Raw genomic sequence first — 19,434 nt, forward strand, 5'->3', positions numbered from 1 at the left:
TGCCTTGATAAAAAAACGTCTGAAATAATTTGCCCTTAAATTACAATTAACGGTTAAGAAATTCGTCATTTTAAGGCATAGTAAAGCCTGGATATAAAAAAAAAAGTAAAGCCTAATTATAATACCAATAATACAACTTATATGATAATTAAAACACATCGCAATTAACAAAAGAGTTAAGCAGTATAAATTTTTGCTTTTTAAAGTTTTCTCACTCACAATTATAATAAATTATATATGTATAATTACACAGATAATATATTGTATTTATAACTAAATAAATTTTAAGGTTAAATATAATTGTTATGCATTTCACTATATTATATTATATTATAACTAACAAAATAATAAAAAACAAAATCTATAAGAGCAATTTTAATTTAATTTCAAATCTATAAAAGTTATTCAAATTTTTTTTTTCTGATTTCCTTTGTAACATTGTTGTTAGCCTTAAACATGGCGTCTTTCAAGCCTTTTTCAATCTTTGCAACGTCTTTGTGGCCCAGATGTTTCAACACAGCTAAAAATAGATTCAATTTATTTTATAATATTCAATGCAAAGACTAAGTTTTCATATAAAAATCTATAGTTGTCATTACTCGCCTATCAGTGTAGAGTACACACTCCCATTCTTGACTGCCACCTTTTTCTCTCCAGATGTTTTATTTCCAGCATAACAAATTGTTTTTAACATGTCTGGAGAGAAAATTTCTTTCATTATCATTTTAGCTGCTGTCGTTGTTGCAAATGTTGTCAACGTGAGTGCCTTTGTATGTTCCAAAAGCGACATTTTCTGAAGGAAATAAAAACATTTTGGGAAAAAAATATTTTACATAATAATAATAAAGATAATGCTATACCAATAAGATATAAAAAATATAATATAAAACTTAACCTGCATTATTTCACTTAATCTGCATTATGTTCATTTAATATAAAGATTTTTTTTCATATAAAGATTTTTTAGATGCCTGTTATACTTAACAACAACCAAGATTACAATTAAAAACAAAACAAAATAACAACTTCAGATGGAAGCAGACAAAAAAATCTTCAAAAGCCCTTGTAACGCTCATTTTTATTTTATATTTCAAAGTCTTGAAAATATTGTATATGTCGTTTGCTAAATCTTTGACTAGATGCAGTAGCTGCAGTATAAATAAATGAATAAATTTTTATAAGTTATAATTTGATTTATATTAGCATGTGGCTAGAGCATATATAGGTTCCCTACTTTTTAATAACATAATAATAGATTCCATTTTGAACATATTAACTTTAATAATAATAAGAAAATATATATATTGTATTAACTTACCCAAGTTTTGACAAAGGAGTCATTTTTCAATTTTTCCTCCAAATCAAAATACTGCTCTTTTGTGGTCAAAGGCAGGCATCCTAATATCGGATCATCCTCAACCTTATCATTGTCCATGTTTGTTTTAAGAGATCGTTTTTTATTCTGTAGAACGCTCTTTATATCAAGAGCATCCATCACAACATATGTAAAATTCAGCATGTGCTGATTAATCTCTAAAAAAATGAAAATTATTCAGGATTTTTATTGCGCAATTATGAAATGAAGTTTAATTCTTATTCACAGTGAAAGAGTTTAATTTCAATGCTATGTTTTGTAATTGAGAGAGTATATTTGTTATGTAAAAAGTAAACAATGTCAGATCACACAGACCATAGACCTTATATGCACTATTTACCTGTTTGAGACATATCGCTGGCTTTCTTTCTGTGCCTATTTGAACTACCCAATGTTCCATTGCACCACGCATTAAATTCAGCATCAGCTTCAACTTAACAAAAAAAAGTAATGAAAAAATGTAAGACTGTTGAGCTTTTAACCTAAATGTATTTTTTATATTGGAACTCCTATTACGCAGATTCAAATTCAAAATATATATAAATATATATATATATATTTCTTACACTAACACTCTGTCCTTCGCTTATCATTTCCTACCTCTTACACAGGGACTGCTCCTAGTCTCCTTTGGTAGCAAAGTAAGTCCTATACCCTTGGCATTAGGACTTAGTTCTCTGCACATGACAGGAGACCTATCCCCAAACACAGGCGATCTAGAAGAACTAGATGCTAAAAAATAAAATTATACTATTTCAAATAATAAATGCAAGACTAAAAATATCACAAAAAGAAACCATTAATTATCAATTATCTTTAATCCTGTAATATATGCATAATTAATTATCATTAGCCATAGTTTTACTGTTATTATTAAAAAAAAAATTCATTCTGCACAAACTACACATAAAAACTTTTTAATTTAATTTCTTAATAACAAAATCCAGTCTTTTATCATTACCTACCTTTTTTACTAGGACTGCTCCTTTTTCTCATTGGTGTTGAAGTAAGTCCAATACCTCTGTCTGTAGAACTTTGTATTCTAGTCCTGGCTGAAGGAGACATATCTCCAAACATAGGGGATCTAGAAGTACTAAATTCTGCAAAAAAGAATGTCCAATCACAAGATTTAATGGAGTTTGTAACTTGCATTAAAAAATAAAACAATTTTTTCAGTTTTTATCTACCAAAATTTTTATTTGTTTTTTAAATTAAATATAACTCATCAACACTTGATTCTGAGTCATGAAACAGGTTCTTAAACACAAAAATTTATATTTTCATTTTTGCTTATTCTAAACAGTTTTTAATTATTAAACCTAATATATAAAAAAAACTGATATAGAGCAATAATTATTATTCATCTTATTATTCAAAATTGCATGTTAATTGTAACTGTTTATTATTTAAAAAATGAAGAGTATACCTTTATCTAAAAACATTTTACTACTTTAATAAATGTTATTTATCTGCATTACCTATTTGGTGAGAAACAATCTCTGGAGATTCATTGTTATACTCACTTCCAATTTGGGGAGTCAGCTGTTTGTCAGCTGAGTTTTCTGGAGTATCAGAAAAATTGATTTCAGGAGAAAACAACATTTTTTTATAATTTTTTCTCGCTGTGTGGGTGTCCGTTGACTTTTGATTACCTGTAAATCAAAATTATTTATACATTTAATTGCAACTATTATATAACATAAAAACAAAATACAGGTTTTTAAAATTATTATTATTAAATGTTAGTTCCGAAACTGTACAAAAAATTCTATATGCTATTATTCTCAACTTAATAATTAAAAACATCATTGATTTTTTTTTGTTGTAATATATATTTTATTACCTGTATTTAAAAGAGTGTTATTTAAACTAAATTAAGTGACAATTGAAAATTAAACACATCATATTAAATTTTATTTCAACCTACCCAAATTTTGTACTGCTTTTTTCCGCTTGTATGCTGGAAAAGGTGGTGCTGCAGACAATCTAAAATTGTTTTCAACATTTTCCTCCTCCTCATCCCAATAAGCAAGATGCAGCGAATCCCTGGCCTTTGCTGATAAACGAACCTTTCTCTTTGGCTGAGCTTCATCGTCTGCAGTTGTTACATTACCAACAAATGTATTTTTCTTATCGAGCAACACCTTACTCTTAGCTTCTGCAAGTGAAACTGCAAGCAAAAATTGTATCCTGTTATAAATAAATAGACTTAAATGTAAAATATTACATTCATTTTACAAGTTAAAAAAGTACCATTTATTATTAAGCAATACCATTTATTATTATACCATATATTATTAAGTTTATATTTTTATCAATTTTAATATATAGTTATTGGGTACATATAAACCTTTTCAGAAATAATTTCAAACCAGGTTTTCACAACAATAATTACTTGTTTAAGCTTGGTTTCCAATAGTTAAAGAAATGTTGTACAACAGTTGTGCAATTTTGTTGTACAACAATTAGTGCGGAAATAGATTTATTTCTATCTTTGCAACCATTGTTTTACAACATAAATCTTGTTGTACAACTGACGTTAAGTTGTGCAACTTAGCTAGAAAATGTCTCCATTTTAAAACAAAGTTGTTGGGCAACTGTTGTACAACACTTTTACAGTTATTAGAAAACAAGCTTTAAAATGAATTTATTTAAAAACTGTGTGGATTTTCATATGCAATGCATTAGATAATTTTTCTTTTGTTTTTTGGCAAATTTCATTTCATGATCAGGACATAATAAAAAGCAGTTGAATAGTATTTTTTATACTTACTATTTTTTCTCAAAATACTGCCTTGGTAAAGCTTCCACTCAAATATTCCAGTAAGGGGTTCAACACAAGACTCAATCATCTCCTCTTCTTCTTCCTCTGTTAGGTTGCATGGCCAATAACAATCTGCAGATCCTACTAACCAGGCCATTGGCGCATGCATTGCATGCGGATATGGCGTTTTGAACCGGAATGCAACATACATGTTTGACATCTTGGGAAATAAATCTTTTAAATAATATAAATTTTGAATATTTTAGTATATTATAGTATAGTTTAACAAATATTTGAGTTTTACGAACGCGAAATATGACAAGGCCTGTGTATATATATATATATATATATATATATATATATATATATATATATATATATATATATATATATATATATATATATATATATATATATATATATATATATATATATATATATATATATATATATACATATATGTATTTTTAAAATACATTGTATCATATTATATTAAATGTATTGTATCATTTATACTATACATTTTATGATACATTGTATCATATATATATGATTTATATTATACATTTTATGATATGCTATATTATAATATATCATATAATGTATCATATGTATCCAATGATAAATCAAAGCTCAAAGATTGATGCATATAGATCTTGTTTTACGCTGAGGCCTATATATATATATATATATATATATATATATATATATATATATATATATATATATATATATATATATATATATATATATATATATATATATTAGGGATATGACTTTTTAATTTTTTTTCAAATAAAATGTTTCCTGTATCATAAATCGATGAACTTTTACCTAAAATCATGAAAAAAGGCCCAAATAGCTTTCTGCAACAAAAAAAGGTCACCCCCAAAATAAAAATTTGATTTACCATTTTTATACATTCATTTTTGACCGATGTTTTAATCTTAAGCTTAATTCTCAGCTTAATTCTATTTATTTCATTATTTTGTTATGAATTTATAAATATAACGCCACACGTTACCATGGCAACGAAACGGCCATGTGCCGGCAAATACTTGGAATTGTTATGTGATGACGTCATTGTGTTACCACGGTGATATAGACGACTGTAACAGACTGTAGAAGATTATAGAACTTAGTAGAACATTCTGGAATCTCTAAATAATTATATAAGCGAGCTGCTGTCAGAGCTCAGTGTTGATAATGTGAATAGTTCTATGAAGTACTCTGCGTGTAACTGAGCTAATAAGGAACTACTGTAGCGAACTAAAGACGCTGTAAGTGTACGAAGTATAAGTAGTTGTAGCATTATCGTTAGGATACGGACTGGATTATCGAACTGTTATCAACATTGACTGGATTATCGAACTATAATTGGATTACTATACAGTTAAAGTATTTTATTAATTAAACGACTTTATTAAACGGATATTTACGCTCAGCTATCCGTAAAGTCGTAACAATATTATATGATGTCTCACAAGAAAAGTCATACCACAGTAACAAAGAACAAGAAGACTTGGACTAAAAATTTGGTGAGATTTCAAGAGTCACACAGAAGAAGAGGAAGCGTGGCTGTAGAAGAACATTCACTCGATGAAAAATCCAGAATACCACTTCAATTGCAGATCGTAGGAAGATACCAGTTTCTCGGAGCATATGTTAAAGGAAGAAAAGAACGAATAGACCAAATTTCTAAGGAAATTACAAAATTGTGGGACAATAAACTGAATTTTCCACGTGTGTCTGATCAAGTGATAAGAGCAAAGCTTATGAAGGTGCTGAAGGTCTATGATGAATGTGTCAAGCGTGGAAAATATGATGTTCTCAATGCATTATTTGACATCACGAAAGTGAATGGCCAGTGGTTATCCTCGGAAGATAAACGTCTATACCACCTACAAAAAGAAAGTAAAGGACAGGTGGGGTACTCAACAGGACAAGTGGCAAGTAAAGAAACCATTCACCCTTCCAAGAGAAGGAAAGTCCAGTCTGGAACAGCAATACCTTCCACATCACAAGTCCTGTCTACCACAGACAGTGGTACTGAATCTGAAAACTGCAAAAGTAAGAGTGAAGATGATGAAGACGACGACGGTGATAAAGACGATGATGAGGACACTCAGAAAAAAACTAGAAAGCACTACAAAAGTAAATTTGCTGTAAGTATGGTTACATCAAGTGGAGTTTCCACAAAGAAAGCTGCTAAAATATGCAATGTATTATCACAACAAGGTATTGATATTCCAACTCCAAGTCAATCAGCAATTTACAAGTCCATATTCAAAGAGGCAGGTAAATTAAAAAAAGAAATGATACAACAACTTAAAATGGAACAGTGGTCCTTACACTTTGACGGCAAACGAATAGATGATAAGGAATATCAGGTAGTTGTACTTCAGAATGAAAGAACTGACGTGAAACTTGATGCACTGCGTTTAAAAGATGGCAAAGCTGAAACTGTTGCTGAAAAAATTGCCAAACTTATTGATGAATACAATTTGTGGAATTCAATTAAGATGATCATTACTGATACAACAAACGTCAATACTGGGAAGAGAAATGGAGTTGTTGTGAAGTTGCAACGTATGTTTAAATTAAAGGGTGTCACAATACCACAATTTATCGGTCGTCAGCATCACGTACTAGACAGGATCCTCCGTCTGGTGATGGACGAAGAACTTGGGGGCGATACCAAATCTCCAAACATTGAATACCCATTTGTGTCTGAACTGTTGAATAAGTATGATGAACTGAAGGATAAGTTTGTGAATGGAACTGTAGAAATTCTTGATAAATCAGGGTGGAGAGACGATATGAAGTTTTTGTACCATTTAACAAGAGTGTTTAGGTTCTATGAAGAACAAAGAAACTTCCCTCTGATTCACTTTCAGAACATTCCTAATATGAGCAATGCCAGATGGAACTCAAGAGCCATTCTCGCCATTCTGGCGTTCATTCTTGCCTGAAGCGAGAAAGAATTTGGAGAAGGTTTGCAGGTTCATTTCATATGAGTGGGCAGAACATTGGTTTAGTAGTCAAAAGTACAATGACAATGACTTCAAGAATTTATCTGATGTATTGAAGCCTTACAAAAAGGCATTGCAGTCATTCAAAAATCACTGGAAGAAAGAGCCATCCGTCATCGACATACCACGAAGTAATCAGATAGCTGAACGTGCAATCAAGGTGATGCAAGACCTGTATGCTTCCTGCAGAAAGAAAGACAAACTGCAACTTCGATTCATTCTAAGTAATAAGCGCTAGACTCTTTATGAGACGTGAGCATCATGTGACCCATGTACTAAACACAGTAGGCCTATAGACACAGACAGTTATGTATATTGTTGTACTAGACGCTTTGATACTGTTAATTTTGTAATACTTGTATAATTATATATCACATAATGTTTTTTGTTATATCACAGTACATGTTGCATAAATAAATAGAATAACAACAGGAGTATGACTCTTACAACATCTTCAGCCTTTAATATTCATTTACTGTACAAAAGTGTACCTATTGAAAATTCGATTTTTTGGTTTTGGGGTGACCTTTTTTCAAAATATGTCAAAATGAAACATCTATTCGTTCTTTTTACATAAAAGTTCATTGAATTACGATACAGGCCTAGTAGGTTGCAAAAAAGTCATATCCCTAATATATGTATATATAAATATATATATATATATATATAAATGTATATATATATTAATATATATATATACATATATAAATATATATATATATATATATATATATATATATATACACCTCAGCATAGGTTCATTTTCTTTTTGAAAAAGGTCAATGAGCACCCTTGATACAATTTGTGTTAAAAAATGGTTTTTTGTATTTAAAATTTAAATAATAAATAAGTTAATATTTTTCCATTACTGTCATTTGTGATGCCCCATTTCGGCCTTAGTTCACAGAACTTGTTGAATCCAACTTTTTGTGTTTGGTATAACTTTTTAAACTCAAGATAAACTTCCTTTATTCGAACTAATATTAAACATTTTTGTTTATGAACTTTTACATTATTTATATGCACAGAAACAAAGTCTTTTTTTCCGGGACATTCCTCATAAACTCATTAGATTCGCAAATTTCAGTAACTTTTTGTTTAATAATATCTTCTAAAGGCTGTTCTATTTTAGCCTCAGGTTTAGCAAGTATTCCTTTTTCATTTTTCAACTTTCAAGTTTTCTTTACGAGAAGTTCTGAAACTGAAAATGTTTTGCAAGTTTTTTAGTGTTAGCAGTTGAACTTTTTCTTCCTTCAAACTTATTTTCATTTTATTTTTTATTGCATCTAACAGTTTGTTTAAATCATTACAGTTTATACATTTTTGCTCTTTTTCCGATTCTATATCTTTTGGGTCTATATCCAATGCTGACGCTACTAGGTTCGTCATACTTGTTGCAATTTTTTTGCTTTTTGCTTTCCATATCCTAAATTGTCACACCTACTTACCAGGGATGCAAGGTCCCAAAAGGACTCCGGTTTTATATCTCTACTTTTTCCAAGTCTGTAGTGTTCAGAAGCTCTAAACATGTTTGTTGACTTATGACCTGTTATAAGAAAAAAATTCATGAGATTTAATGAACTTGAAACTTTTTGTTTTTAAGCCCGGAGTCCCGGAGTCCTTGCCACCATTATACTTAAGGACTCCGGGCTCAAAAAATGATTTTTCCTCTAACCTAAAAGTCTCAATTTTTTTCCTATTAGTAGTCCATAAACTTATATTTTTAGAGCTCCTGGATACCAAAAACTAGGATAAAGTAATCTTTTTGTGACTTTCAAATCCGGAGTCTTTTTTGGGACTCCGCATTCCTGCTGCTTTTAATGGAGACATTTTTTAATGGAGATATTTCCAATAAAGACACACTCTTATTAAAAACTGTCTTATTAAGGTCTGAACAACTAAAAATTTTCTTCAGCAGCTTCATCTTGACTAACTTCTGTAATTTTTTCAAGTTTCAATTCATTCATACAGTTAATACAAACTTTTTGACCTGGTTTGATCTTAAGTTGATTTGCTATTGATATGTTGACTTTATGCAATCATTTGATAATTTTTTTCTTGGGGACTTTATTCAGATCACAACAGTATTTTTGAAGCGCTTGAAATATAGGCTTTTTCATAGTGAAAACATATCTCCTCATTTGGTTCAAAAGTGTATCCTATCCTTTGAATTAAAACTTCAATATCAGTAACTTTTAGTCTTAATCTTTCTATTACAATCTTTATTTAAAACTCTTCCCAAACAACATATTTCTGACAATTTTTCTGACATTTCTTACTAATCTTAAAATATTAAAATCGAGGGTTAAACATGTAACATTGTAATCTAAAAAAAAAACATTTTTATATTTTTCCAGTAATAAAATCAGTATAAATGAAATCTCAAGTACAAATGTGATTAACACCATCTAAAATGCAACCAATAAACTATATCTACAAATAACTTTTTCTGCATACACAAAACTTTTCAGTTTTTGGTTCTTGCAATATTAAAAATTAAAATAATAAAATCCAGAAAATACTGTGCAGAATTGAATTTTACTACAAACACTTGAAGCAACTGAATTATTTTCAACTCAAATTATAAATATGTGAAAATTATACCATTATAACTATATCATATCCATAAAATTAAACAAATACATATTATCAAATCAAATAAATTAAGTTAAGACACAGATAATGTTATTTTAGGGAAAACTGATTACATTTATGTAGGGAAAAAATAAAAGCATACACCTAGGTCATAGGGCTAAAATCATGTCATAAGATAGAGTATAGGTCTTTAAATTTTTTTGGTGATTGTCTATATATAGAACCTTGCCAGTAAAAAGTTTCATAATTTATTTTAATTGTCTACGTTACTTTTTATGCCTACAAAGTGAATGTAATTTATGATATTTTTTTAAAAAAGCGACTTTTTTACAGGCTGCTGCAAGTGCTAAAATAACTTTTAAAACATAATTTAATTTTTTCCCGCAAGTGGTTACTCTAAATATACAAAAGTAACAAAAAATTAACACAGCTTGTCTATTGGTATTGAACTGCAGCACATTTAAGTTTCCAAATTTTTTTTCTAATATGGCGTTATTTAGCAATTTTGAGGTGCAAGAACTAAAAAATTGTTGAAAATCAGCCAAAAACACCTGCAAAAATAGATAATTTGTGTGAAAAACTTATATTACCATAAATAATACACACACACACACATATATATATATATATGTATATATATATATATATATATATATATATATACATACATATATATATATATATATATATAAATATATATATACATATATATATATATATATATATATATATATATATATATATATATATATATATATATATATATATATATATATATATATTACATATATATACATAAAATGCCACAAAGTTTGATGAATTTAAGTTGTTTAATATGAGCAATGTAGTAATGGAAAAATTGCAAATGAATTGTCATCATTTTTAAGTTTTACACATTTGCCTTTCACATTTTGCAGTCGGACAATCTGCAATGGGCCCAAGTCCATAGCTATATAAATATTTAGGTTTGAGGATCTACATGGAACTTTATATAAATCAAAAAGTCTAGTAAATTTTCTTGCAATCAGAATACGTTGATTGCTTCCGGTTAATTGAGCAATATTCTCCAATACAAAAACCTCATTTTTGCTAGTCATAAAGCAGTTGTTGGGAATACTACATTTTAAGGTGAAAGTTTCAAATTTTACTGATGTATATTGTGGTCCATTGGTCGCATCTATAAGTGGACCTCTAACATGTTGTTTTAAAAATTCAATATTTTTAAATTGAATAGACTTTTTTACAGGTACATTGATCTTTCTTTCATGTTCACGCTTTACAATTTGTTGTAATGGGTTAGGTGATGTCTGCAGCATATTTCTAATGTATCTATTTGCATTTTCAAATGCAAATGCAGAATATTTTTCAATTGGGCCGAATTTCCTTACATCATTAGCTACATGTATTAGCGAGTGGATATTAGCACTCACAAGATAGTTTCCATATAACATAGCAAAATCAGTAACAAAATTTATAAGTAAAATTTCACAATAAGCAATCTCAAGTGGTGTTGCTTGCCTTGTAAGAATACTTATAGCAACATGTAAAGTTAAAAAATGGTGATACAGAGCTTTATTTCTTTGTGAACCACCAAGTATTTGTTTCATAACAAGAGGACCAACATAAAGAAGGAAAAGACGAAATTCTGTGGCTTTAAATAATGCCAAGTATGTTAGTTCTCGAGGGCGACGCTGAAACTCAAATGGGATTTCATTTTTTATGGTCATTATCTTATTAGAGACTCTAGATCTTATATTTATATTAAGCTTATTTACACTCGGCGCTTTACCAAATAACTGTTTTAGTATTTTCTTTACTGTACCTATGTATATTTGATGCATAGGGTCAATAACTATCATAGTTATTATATCTAAAAAAGGTATTTGCTCAAGAGGTGTTTCACCATGGTGATGCTCTGGTTGCCGTCTAGCTCTGAAAGATGCATTTGTTCTAATTGCTACATTAATCTCCAAGAAAGCCTGTCTGTTGCTTATTATTTCTCCAACCACTTCACATTTTGTACAGGAATATTCCCCTGTATGTCCAATTGTATTAAGGATAAAACTTTTAGCTGGGAGGTCACAAACAAATCCACTAATACGAACATTAAATTGTTTATTTTCAAAAGCAATACCCTCATTGCACAGTTCAAGGCATTCATTAACAAAATCACTCAGGTATAAATTTAATGAATCAGGTTTTTTAAATCCATGGAATATACCGATTTTAAACACAGATACAGAATTTAAATTGCTTACTTTCCCTAATATTGACATGAATTGGCTTGTGCTGCTTTTACTTATGCTAACACCGTCTATGTTTATTAATACTTCAAGGATGCTGCCACTATTCAAAATATCATTTGTCTCTTGAAGTGATTCTATTATTCCTGATCTGATTCCAAAATGGTAATAATAACCTGGAGGAATTTCATGTATCACTACTTTTTCTGTAAGAGTTTTTATTAATGCTTTACGAGTTTTTGGCAATTTATCAGTGAAACATGGATGCCTTCTTAATAAATTTAGTAGTTTCTTGGTTGCTCTTTCAGTTAGAGCTGACTCAACCACAAACGTTGCTAACTCTTGTCTAATATTTACTTCTTCATCACTTGAAAACAAGGCAGCTACATCTGATGAATCATCTGGAATAGGTTGAGGTATTTGAGGAAGTAGTGTTTGGAGAGGTGGTAATGTTGGTAAAGGTGAATCAACTAGTTGATGGAGAGGTACTTCAGTATCTAAACTCTCAAAATCTGCATTACCATTACTTGAGTCTGTATCGGAGTTATGCTCTACTGAAGCTTGCTCTCTGCGATATTTTATTCTCTTGTAGGCTTGTGAGCGCGATAGCTTATGAAAATTAATTCTCTTGTTCATACTTGCTGCAAAAATAATGTGTCATTTTCATTATCACTATATTGTTTATAACACTATAGTGTTACAAACAATTATATTCAGTATACTGTAATTTAAATACTAAATACAAAAAATAATTAAGAATATAAAATTCAAACCCTAAACTCCTCCATAAACGAGTACTATATAATACTTGTGCAAAATATTTTGTTAAAATTTCAAATAATTTAATTTCAAAAAATAAAATAAAAATAAAATATATGTTTTCTCGTAAAATTATAAAATGTAACGCATAGAACTAAATATAAAATTATGCGCATGCGCCTCTTAGCAACATTTCACGCATTTTACAAAAAAATTGTGTAAATGAAAAGTTCTGCAGAGAGCTCTACTAGGACTACTCATTTAAATGAATAAACTGAAAGTAATATTATGTACTTAAAAAATATTATACATTCCTTAAAAAGAAAAACTATAGCATTGGGTACATAATTTTCATATAAAAAGTGAAATTGAATCAATATAATACATAATATACACATATATGTACATAATAAAATTTACTCTTCAATCTACTCTCCAAGCGGAGTTTATTGTAGAGCTCCAAGAGCTCCGCAAGAGCTCATTTTGCTCATTGGGCTTTATAAACTAAAATGGATATTCAAAAAAAAAACAAAAAACCTATGAGTATTTTAGGAAAAACACCCTTTTTAAAATTTAAAGTAATTTTTAATTTTTTGATTTAAGTTTTACTAATTTACCTCAAATATGGTCAGGGTTTACCACCACATGACCCAGTGGGCTGTGGTGTATTGTAGTTTAGTATTGTTCCGTTGAGGTACGGAATAATTGGTTTGGTCCGATATGGTCCGATATTGTATTTGTATACACCCGCATTCATGTATGAATGGAAATGTATTTATTTTGAAAAACTATATCATAATTTTTTACTAATTTTGATTTAATGATAATAAATTAGAAAAAAATTACAACATATATTGTAATTTTTATAAGTTTTGATTAAATACTAAAGATTTCATATAATTTTTTCAAAGTAATAGAAATTATAAATGATAATTTTAAATAATATTTAATTAACTTACTAATATTAGCTTAATAATATTACGTTACCTTTTTTAAATAATTGTTTTGCTCTAATATAATAAATTTACTACAGCTATTTTTTTTAAAGTTTTTAAAAGATTGCTTATATTTTGTACAAATTTTTAAATTTAAACAATATTTTATGAACTCATATTTTTAACCTTTCCTAAAGTTTCATAAAAATGATCATAAATATGTATAATATCTTTTAATTTTATTAAAATAAAGTTCTATAATAGCCTATCACAGGTATTTGTGTATAACCTTAGTTTAATTATTTATGCAGTTGTTTATATACGAAATGGAACTGAACGCATTTACGAAGTAGTATGACATGCTCATTTGCTTATTTTTACATGTAAATGCGCAGTGCAGTACATGCTGCATGCACTGGACTGTGCATTTACATGTAAAAAAAAAAAAAAAATATGCATAGAAGAAAATATGAATATATACAAAGATTAACTAATATTTTTTTATTATTACAAGTTATAGTGAATTATAACTTTTTTTATTATTACAAGTTATGGTAGTGTTGCAGAATAGTGGCGTAAAATAATTTTATTTTTTCACTTGTTGCGCTTTTGTGTTGTTCACTTGCTCAAAACTGAGACTTTTTAATATAAACATATGGGATGCTTACTGGCTTAATTACATACATCAACTATCTTATAGACTGCTGCTACAAGGGAGTGCTGCTAGAGGAAGCCTCCTCTGACGAGAATGCTAGTGAGAAAAAAAAAATTACTTTATGCTACTATTCTGCAACATTACCCAAAATATTATAGTATGTTATAATTTGTAATGATTTTTAATTTCTAAGAATAATTATTCATAATCTAAATAATTTACAAGTAGCTGCAATATATTGAACACATGTCTAATTAAATTTAGTAAAGTTATTATCTTTTAATCTAGTTTTCAAAAGTTAGAGCTATGTATGAATCAATTGAAGAATTTGTTGCAAAACAAGAGGTTTTACTTAAAATTGAACAGTCAGCGGAAGTGGAAGAGAAAACTACACTTTATTCAAATAAGAGTCCAAAGGTTCTTGAGAAACTTGGACTCTGCATTCGTTATCTTTATGTTGAGCAACAATCGACAGGTCTTTACGGAAGATTTTTAGTTGTGTTTTCAGTTGCAAAATCAAAAGTTATGAAAGTTTCAAATCAGCAAACTGATTGCGGAAGTAATAAAATAAAAGCTCATCAGTTTTATCCAGGTAGATGTTTCTAATACTTAAGAAATTAGTATTTGGGTAATACCATATAAAATCACCCAGTCCATTGAACTATGTGTCTGCCTTTTTGTTTTATGTTTTGACATATTGCTCCTATTTTTTTTTAATATTGCATACAAAGTCTTAGCTAAAAATGTTGAGTAGTTGACAAGATGTTAAAGTTTTAATATTAACCTGGTTTCCTAAAATGAACCATATTTAAAAAAAAAAAAAATTCCTAATAAAATAAGGAATAACAATAGCAAAAATCTGAAAGTTAATAATTGTATTTATAATGCTTTTTTGATGCAGAATTCAATAAATATATATAAAATATGAAGGGACATTCTTAAAAATTAATAAAACAACTATAAACTAGTTGTTTTATTAAATTTTAATGACTTAACTTTGGGGCCCTATATCTCTTTTAAATATTTTTTTTTTTTGCTTTTCAGATTTTTAATTACTTATAATCAAACGTGTCATAAAATATTTAAATGGAATTTAGCTGGAAAAACAACAGTAATATATAAATTATAATTTAAATTTTTATTTATATATATAATACTTTAATTGATAAAACCATCATTTTTTCAAGAAATAGCTAAAACATTTGCAAATACAATAAAAATAAATTAACTGTAATTTAAAAAGTTACTTAAAAATGTATAAAAATTTTAAAGGTATTAAAAGCTTTTTTTATTTTTTATTATTTTGACTGTATTCACTACACATTATAATAATTGACACACACACACACATTATAATAATTCACAATCACACACACACACACACACACACACACACACACACACACACACACACACACACACACACACACACACACACACACACACTCACACACACACATTATAATAATTCACAATCACACACATTATAATAATTGACAATGTTTTTACCATTTTATTTGTGCATCTTCCATTTTTGCTTTTTCAAACATAAAGTTTCTACTAGAACTAGAGCAAGCTTGTGGAACAGATAGTTTTTTTAATATGTTTGTATTGGGAATAAAACATTAGAATTTGATTTTGGGATAGTTGTTTCAAACCTTTTTAAAATCTGTCAACCTTTTATAGTACTGTCAATCCAATCCCATGTTGACTTTTTGTGGGACATGAAAAAAGTTCATTCAGTTTCATAAGGTCAACTCACTTGCTAGTTGACAAATGTAAAAACTTTTACATTTTTTGTACTGTTCTCCACAACCATCAGTGAATAAATTTAATTTAGGCAGATTAAGAACTTTTTGTTTTAAAGGTGGGTAAGATTAGTCAAAATAAAAAAAAATTGTTGGGTGTTCCAGTGATAACAGTGATTGCATCTTAGACTACAAAAGCAAAATTTTCTGCAAAGTTGCCAATAATTTTTTTTGCTTTTAAGCAAATATGCATCAATTAAAATTGATGCATATTTTGTTTTAATTTTTTTTTTTCATGTTAATTCACCTCACCAAGGCAGAGAAGGCCACTACAGTTGTGGAGGCTACTTTAGTTACAGTTACAACCCTCTTTCAACTCTATAACTCTGAAACACAAACCTTGACAAAGAAGGCCGCTGTGTGGAGAAACAATTTGAGTGAGATACTACCAGGGTTGTGGTAAGAATCAAATTTGGAACTTCTCGCTTATGAGGAAAGCGCTCTACCACTACACCACTGCCACGTTAATTGATTTAGGTCCTGTCATTGAAAGTGGTCATTTAAAGAATAATCTTGTATCTTTTCAATGCAAGATAATAATAGTTAAGAAATTTTAAAACATCTGCTGTCAAACTCAATAGTGTAGTTTGCAATTGCTTGTAGTTCATCTCGAAATCATCTTCATATATCATTATTATCTGGTGAGCAGTTTATTACCAGAACAATCATCAAATTGTGCAAGCATAAATTCTTTGTTTTTTACTGGGAAACTTTCAGCTTTCTTTAATATGTTGTTTGTTTTATAACACATTTTTGAGGGAACATTGATTGACTTTCAATTTTTCAAATTATGTTATTTACAGGAATTATCCTTTCCTGATATTTCTTGAATTTTAGATATTTTTTTCAATTTTTAGTTTTTCCCGATATTCGAAACATTTTCAATACATTCAAGTTAGTTATAATTTTTGTGATATATTTGTTTTTAAGCTTTTTCACTCATCACTCATAGAAAAATAAGGAAAAGTTTGAAGAAAAAAAATTAGAAACAAATCAACTAAAAGCAAAATTAAGAGGAAATAAGGGAAAATATTTTCTTATTTTTTTATTCTTTATTTGTGTCTGAACATCTAGTTAGTTAATCTAGTTCTAAGTTTGTACTTGAAGAATATATTATACTGTGCTTATTTATTTATTTGTATTCTGCAAGAGTATTAATACAAAATATTATAATTTTAATTTTTAGTTTTGAGTTAATTAATTTTTAAAACTTTAAAAATCAAAGAATTCAATTCACTGAGGAAGTTAATAAATAAAAATAATTGACATGTAAACATATACTTCTTATATACAGTACCTTCTTATATACAGAAATATATTCTATACATTCTTAAATGTAAGTTATACTCTAATATAAAGAAGTAATTAACAAAGTTAATAAAAAAATTATATAATTAATAAAAAGGTTTTACTTATTTCATTCAAATATGGCTGTGTTAAACCTTTTTTAATTTATATATATATATATATATATTTAAACTTTAAAATGTAATCTACAAAATAGAGTGCTCAATGTTCTTAAAAGAACAGAGCAATTATAAATTAGTAGCAAATCACTTAACAAAAATTTTTTTCATTTTACACTGTGTTTTATCAATAAAGACTCATCATTTCTGATGAGTCTTTATTGATGAAAAATGAAAAGTGTAAAATGAAAAAAAATTTTGTTAAGTGATTTTCTAGTAATTTATATATATATATATATATATATATATATATATATATATATATATATATATATATATATATATATATATATATATATATATATATATATATATATATATATGTATATATGTATGTATGAATATATGTAAGTATGTATGTATGTATGCTTATATATACATATATTTTATTTTGTTGTTAGGAGATATTGTTGGTGTGTATGGCAATAAGTCAAATTCTCAAGAACCAATCAGCACAGGAACTGTTTTATTTGTTAAAGATAATTCAACAACAGTAGCCTTTCAGGAAGAGTTTGACACTTCAGTTGTATCAGTTTACCGACTTATGAAACTTACTAATGATGTCACATACAAAAGACTTAAAAGGTTTTCTTTTTAACTTTTATTTATTTTTTTCTCAAAGTTGAGTTGCCTCAACTGCAACAACTAATAATAATAGGCTTAAATCAATAAAGTTGTTTTAAATCTATTATTATTAGCTGTTGTCAAACTATTTGTTTTTTTTGGTAGAGATTGTGGTAGAGACTAGCAACAACTTTTTTTGATAAATTCATATCCCCCAAGGCTCCAGAGGGGATCACTGCAGTCATGGAGGGTACAAAAATTTTAGTATGCAACATAACAAACCAGAAAAATGGTTACATTTTTTTGGTTTGTTATGTTAGAAAGTGGTAAAATTTGTAAAAATCTTTTTTACATAGAGTAATATTATTTATTTTGAGTTAAATTTTTTATGTTTTAATACTTTTTATTAGAACCCTCGAATTGCTTCTGAGACTTCCATCATCCTCACCTTGTAGAGCTTTAGTTAGCATTATGTTTCCCTGCTGCTCAAGCCCAAATGATCGTCTAGGATGCTTGAGTAAACAAATTAGTTTTTTTGATGATAACTTGGACATATCACAACAGGAAGCTGTGAAATTTGTTCTGCACACACAAAATTTGATAAGTGTTATTCATGGACCTCCAGGTATTTTGAAAATACATTATTATCTATTTCATAATTTTTTATTTTTTTATTTTTTCTGTTTTATATTTACATAAGTAATTATTTAACTATTAATTAAATATTAAATGAAAAATCTCCTGTTTAATGTTTTAATGTACTGTTTACATAAGTAACTTTAAATTACTCCAGGTCAGGTTCAGAATCATCATGATTACCCCTGCTACTAGTAACATATAACCCAGTACTATTTGCCCCGTGTCCTGCTGCCTTGTAAGATTCGCTTTTCTAGGTAAAGGCTAGGAGAAACAAACTCTGACTTTAAATTGCCTTGGGACTCATGGTTGAGAAAAAACTAGATATGTTTCAATAAAAATACTCATCTTGGGCAGATGTTAACTGTATCTAGCTACTGTCTTGTAGAAGGCCTCTCAGAAATTAAATTTAGGGATAAGCAGAATAGTTCTGTTGACCAGCCTCGCACCCCTTTTTCATCTATTAGGCTGGCATAGATGTAAACCTGTGTTACATTGTTTCCTGCTTTGGATGATGATTGCTGGATCTTTGGATGATGATTGCTGGAGCTTGACTCTACTCATAGATTTTTGCTTGTGCGTCTTGAAAATTGCTTAGCAGT

General features: G+C 28.4%; 2 protein-coding genes across 2 annotated transcripts in view; one reads left to right on the forward strand and one right to left on the reverse strand.

Annotated features, from left to right (window-relative positions):
* Positions 1-362: 362 nt before the first annotated feature.
* Positions 363-4,430, reverse strand: LOC136080861 (uncharacterized). The gene is made up of 9 exons (XM_065798193.1): positions 4,149-4,430; positions 3,303-3,545; positions 2,854-3,027; positions 2,341-2,475; positions 1,976-2,107; positions 1,716-1,808; positions 1,319-1,533; positions 604-793; positions 363-520 (listed from the first exon to the last, which is right to left on the reverse strand). Exons 1-9 carry the CDS (start codon positions 4,357-4,359, stop codon positions 402-404), a joined length of 1,512 nt encoding a protein of 503 aa, XP_065654265.1. The 5' UTR covers positions 4,360-4,430; the 3' UTR covers positions 363-401.
* Positions 4,431-14,630: 10,200 nt separating this feature from the next.
* LOC100201720 (DNA-binding protein SMUBP-2) overlaps positions 14,631-19,434 on the forward strand; it is a 29,614-nt gene continuing 24,810 nt past the window's right edge. The window contains exons 1-3 of the mRNA XM_065798187.1: positions 14,631-14,950; positions 18,034-18,217; positions 18,607-18,821. Coding sequence (XP_065654259.1) covers positions 14,665-14,950; positions 18,034-18,217; positions 18,607-18,821 — 685 coding nt within the window. The 5' untranslated portion in view covers positions 14,631-14,664. The remainder of the gene's footprint in view (positions 14,951-18,033; positions 18,218-18,606; positions 18,822-19,434) is intronic.

This window comes from Hydra vulgaris, chromosome 05 (assembly GCF_038396675.1).
Source record: "Hydra vulgaris chromosome 05, alternate assembly HydraT2T_AEP".
Lineage (NCBI taxonomy): Eukaryota > Metazoa > Cnidaria > Hydrozoa > Anthoathecata > Hydridae > Hydra > Hydra vulgaris.

What these genes read in the sequence shown, in the direction of transcription:
- LOC136080861 (XM_065798193.1), bottom strand. Translation starts at nt 4,359, where the DNA reads ATGTCAAACATGTATGTTGCATTCCGGTTCAAAACGCCATATCCGCAT. An exon ending in GAGCAGTCCCTGTGTAAGAG is followed by an intron (nt 1,809 to 1,975) that starts GTAGGAAATGAT and finishes TTTTTTGTTAAG; the next exon opens with TTGAAGCTGATGCTGAATTT. An exon ending in CAGCGATATGTCTCAAACAG is followed by an intron (nt 1,534 to 1,715) that starts GTAAATAGTGCA and finishes TCATTTTTTTAG; the next exon opens with AGATTAATCAGCACATGCTG.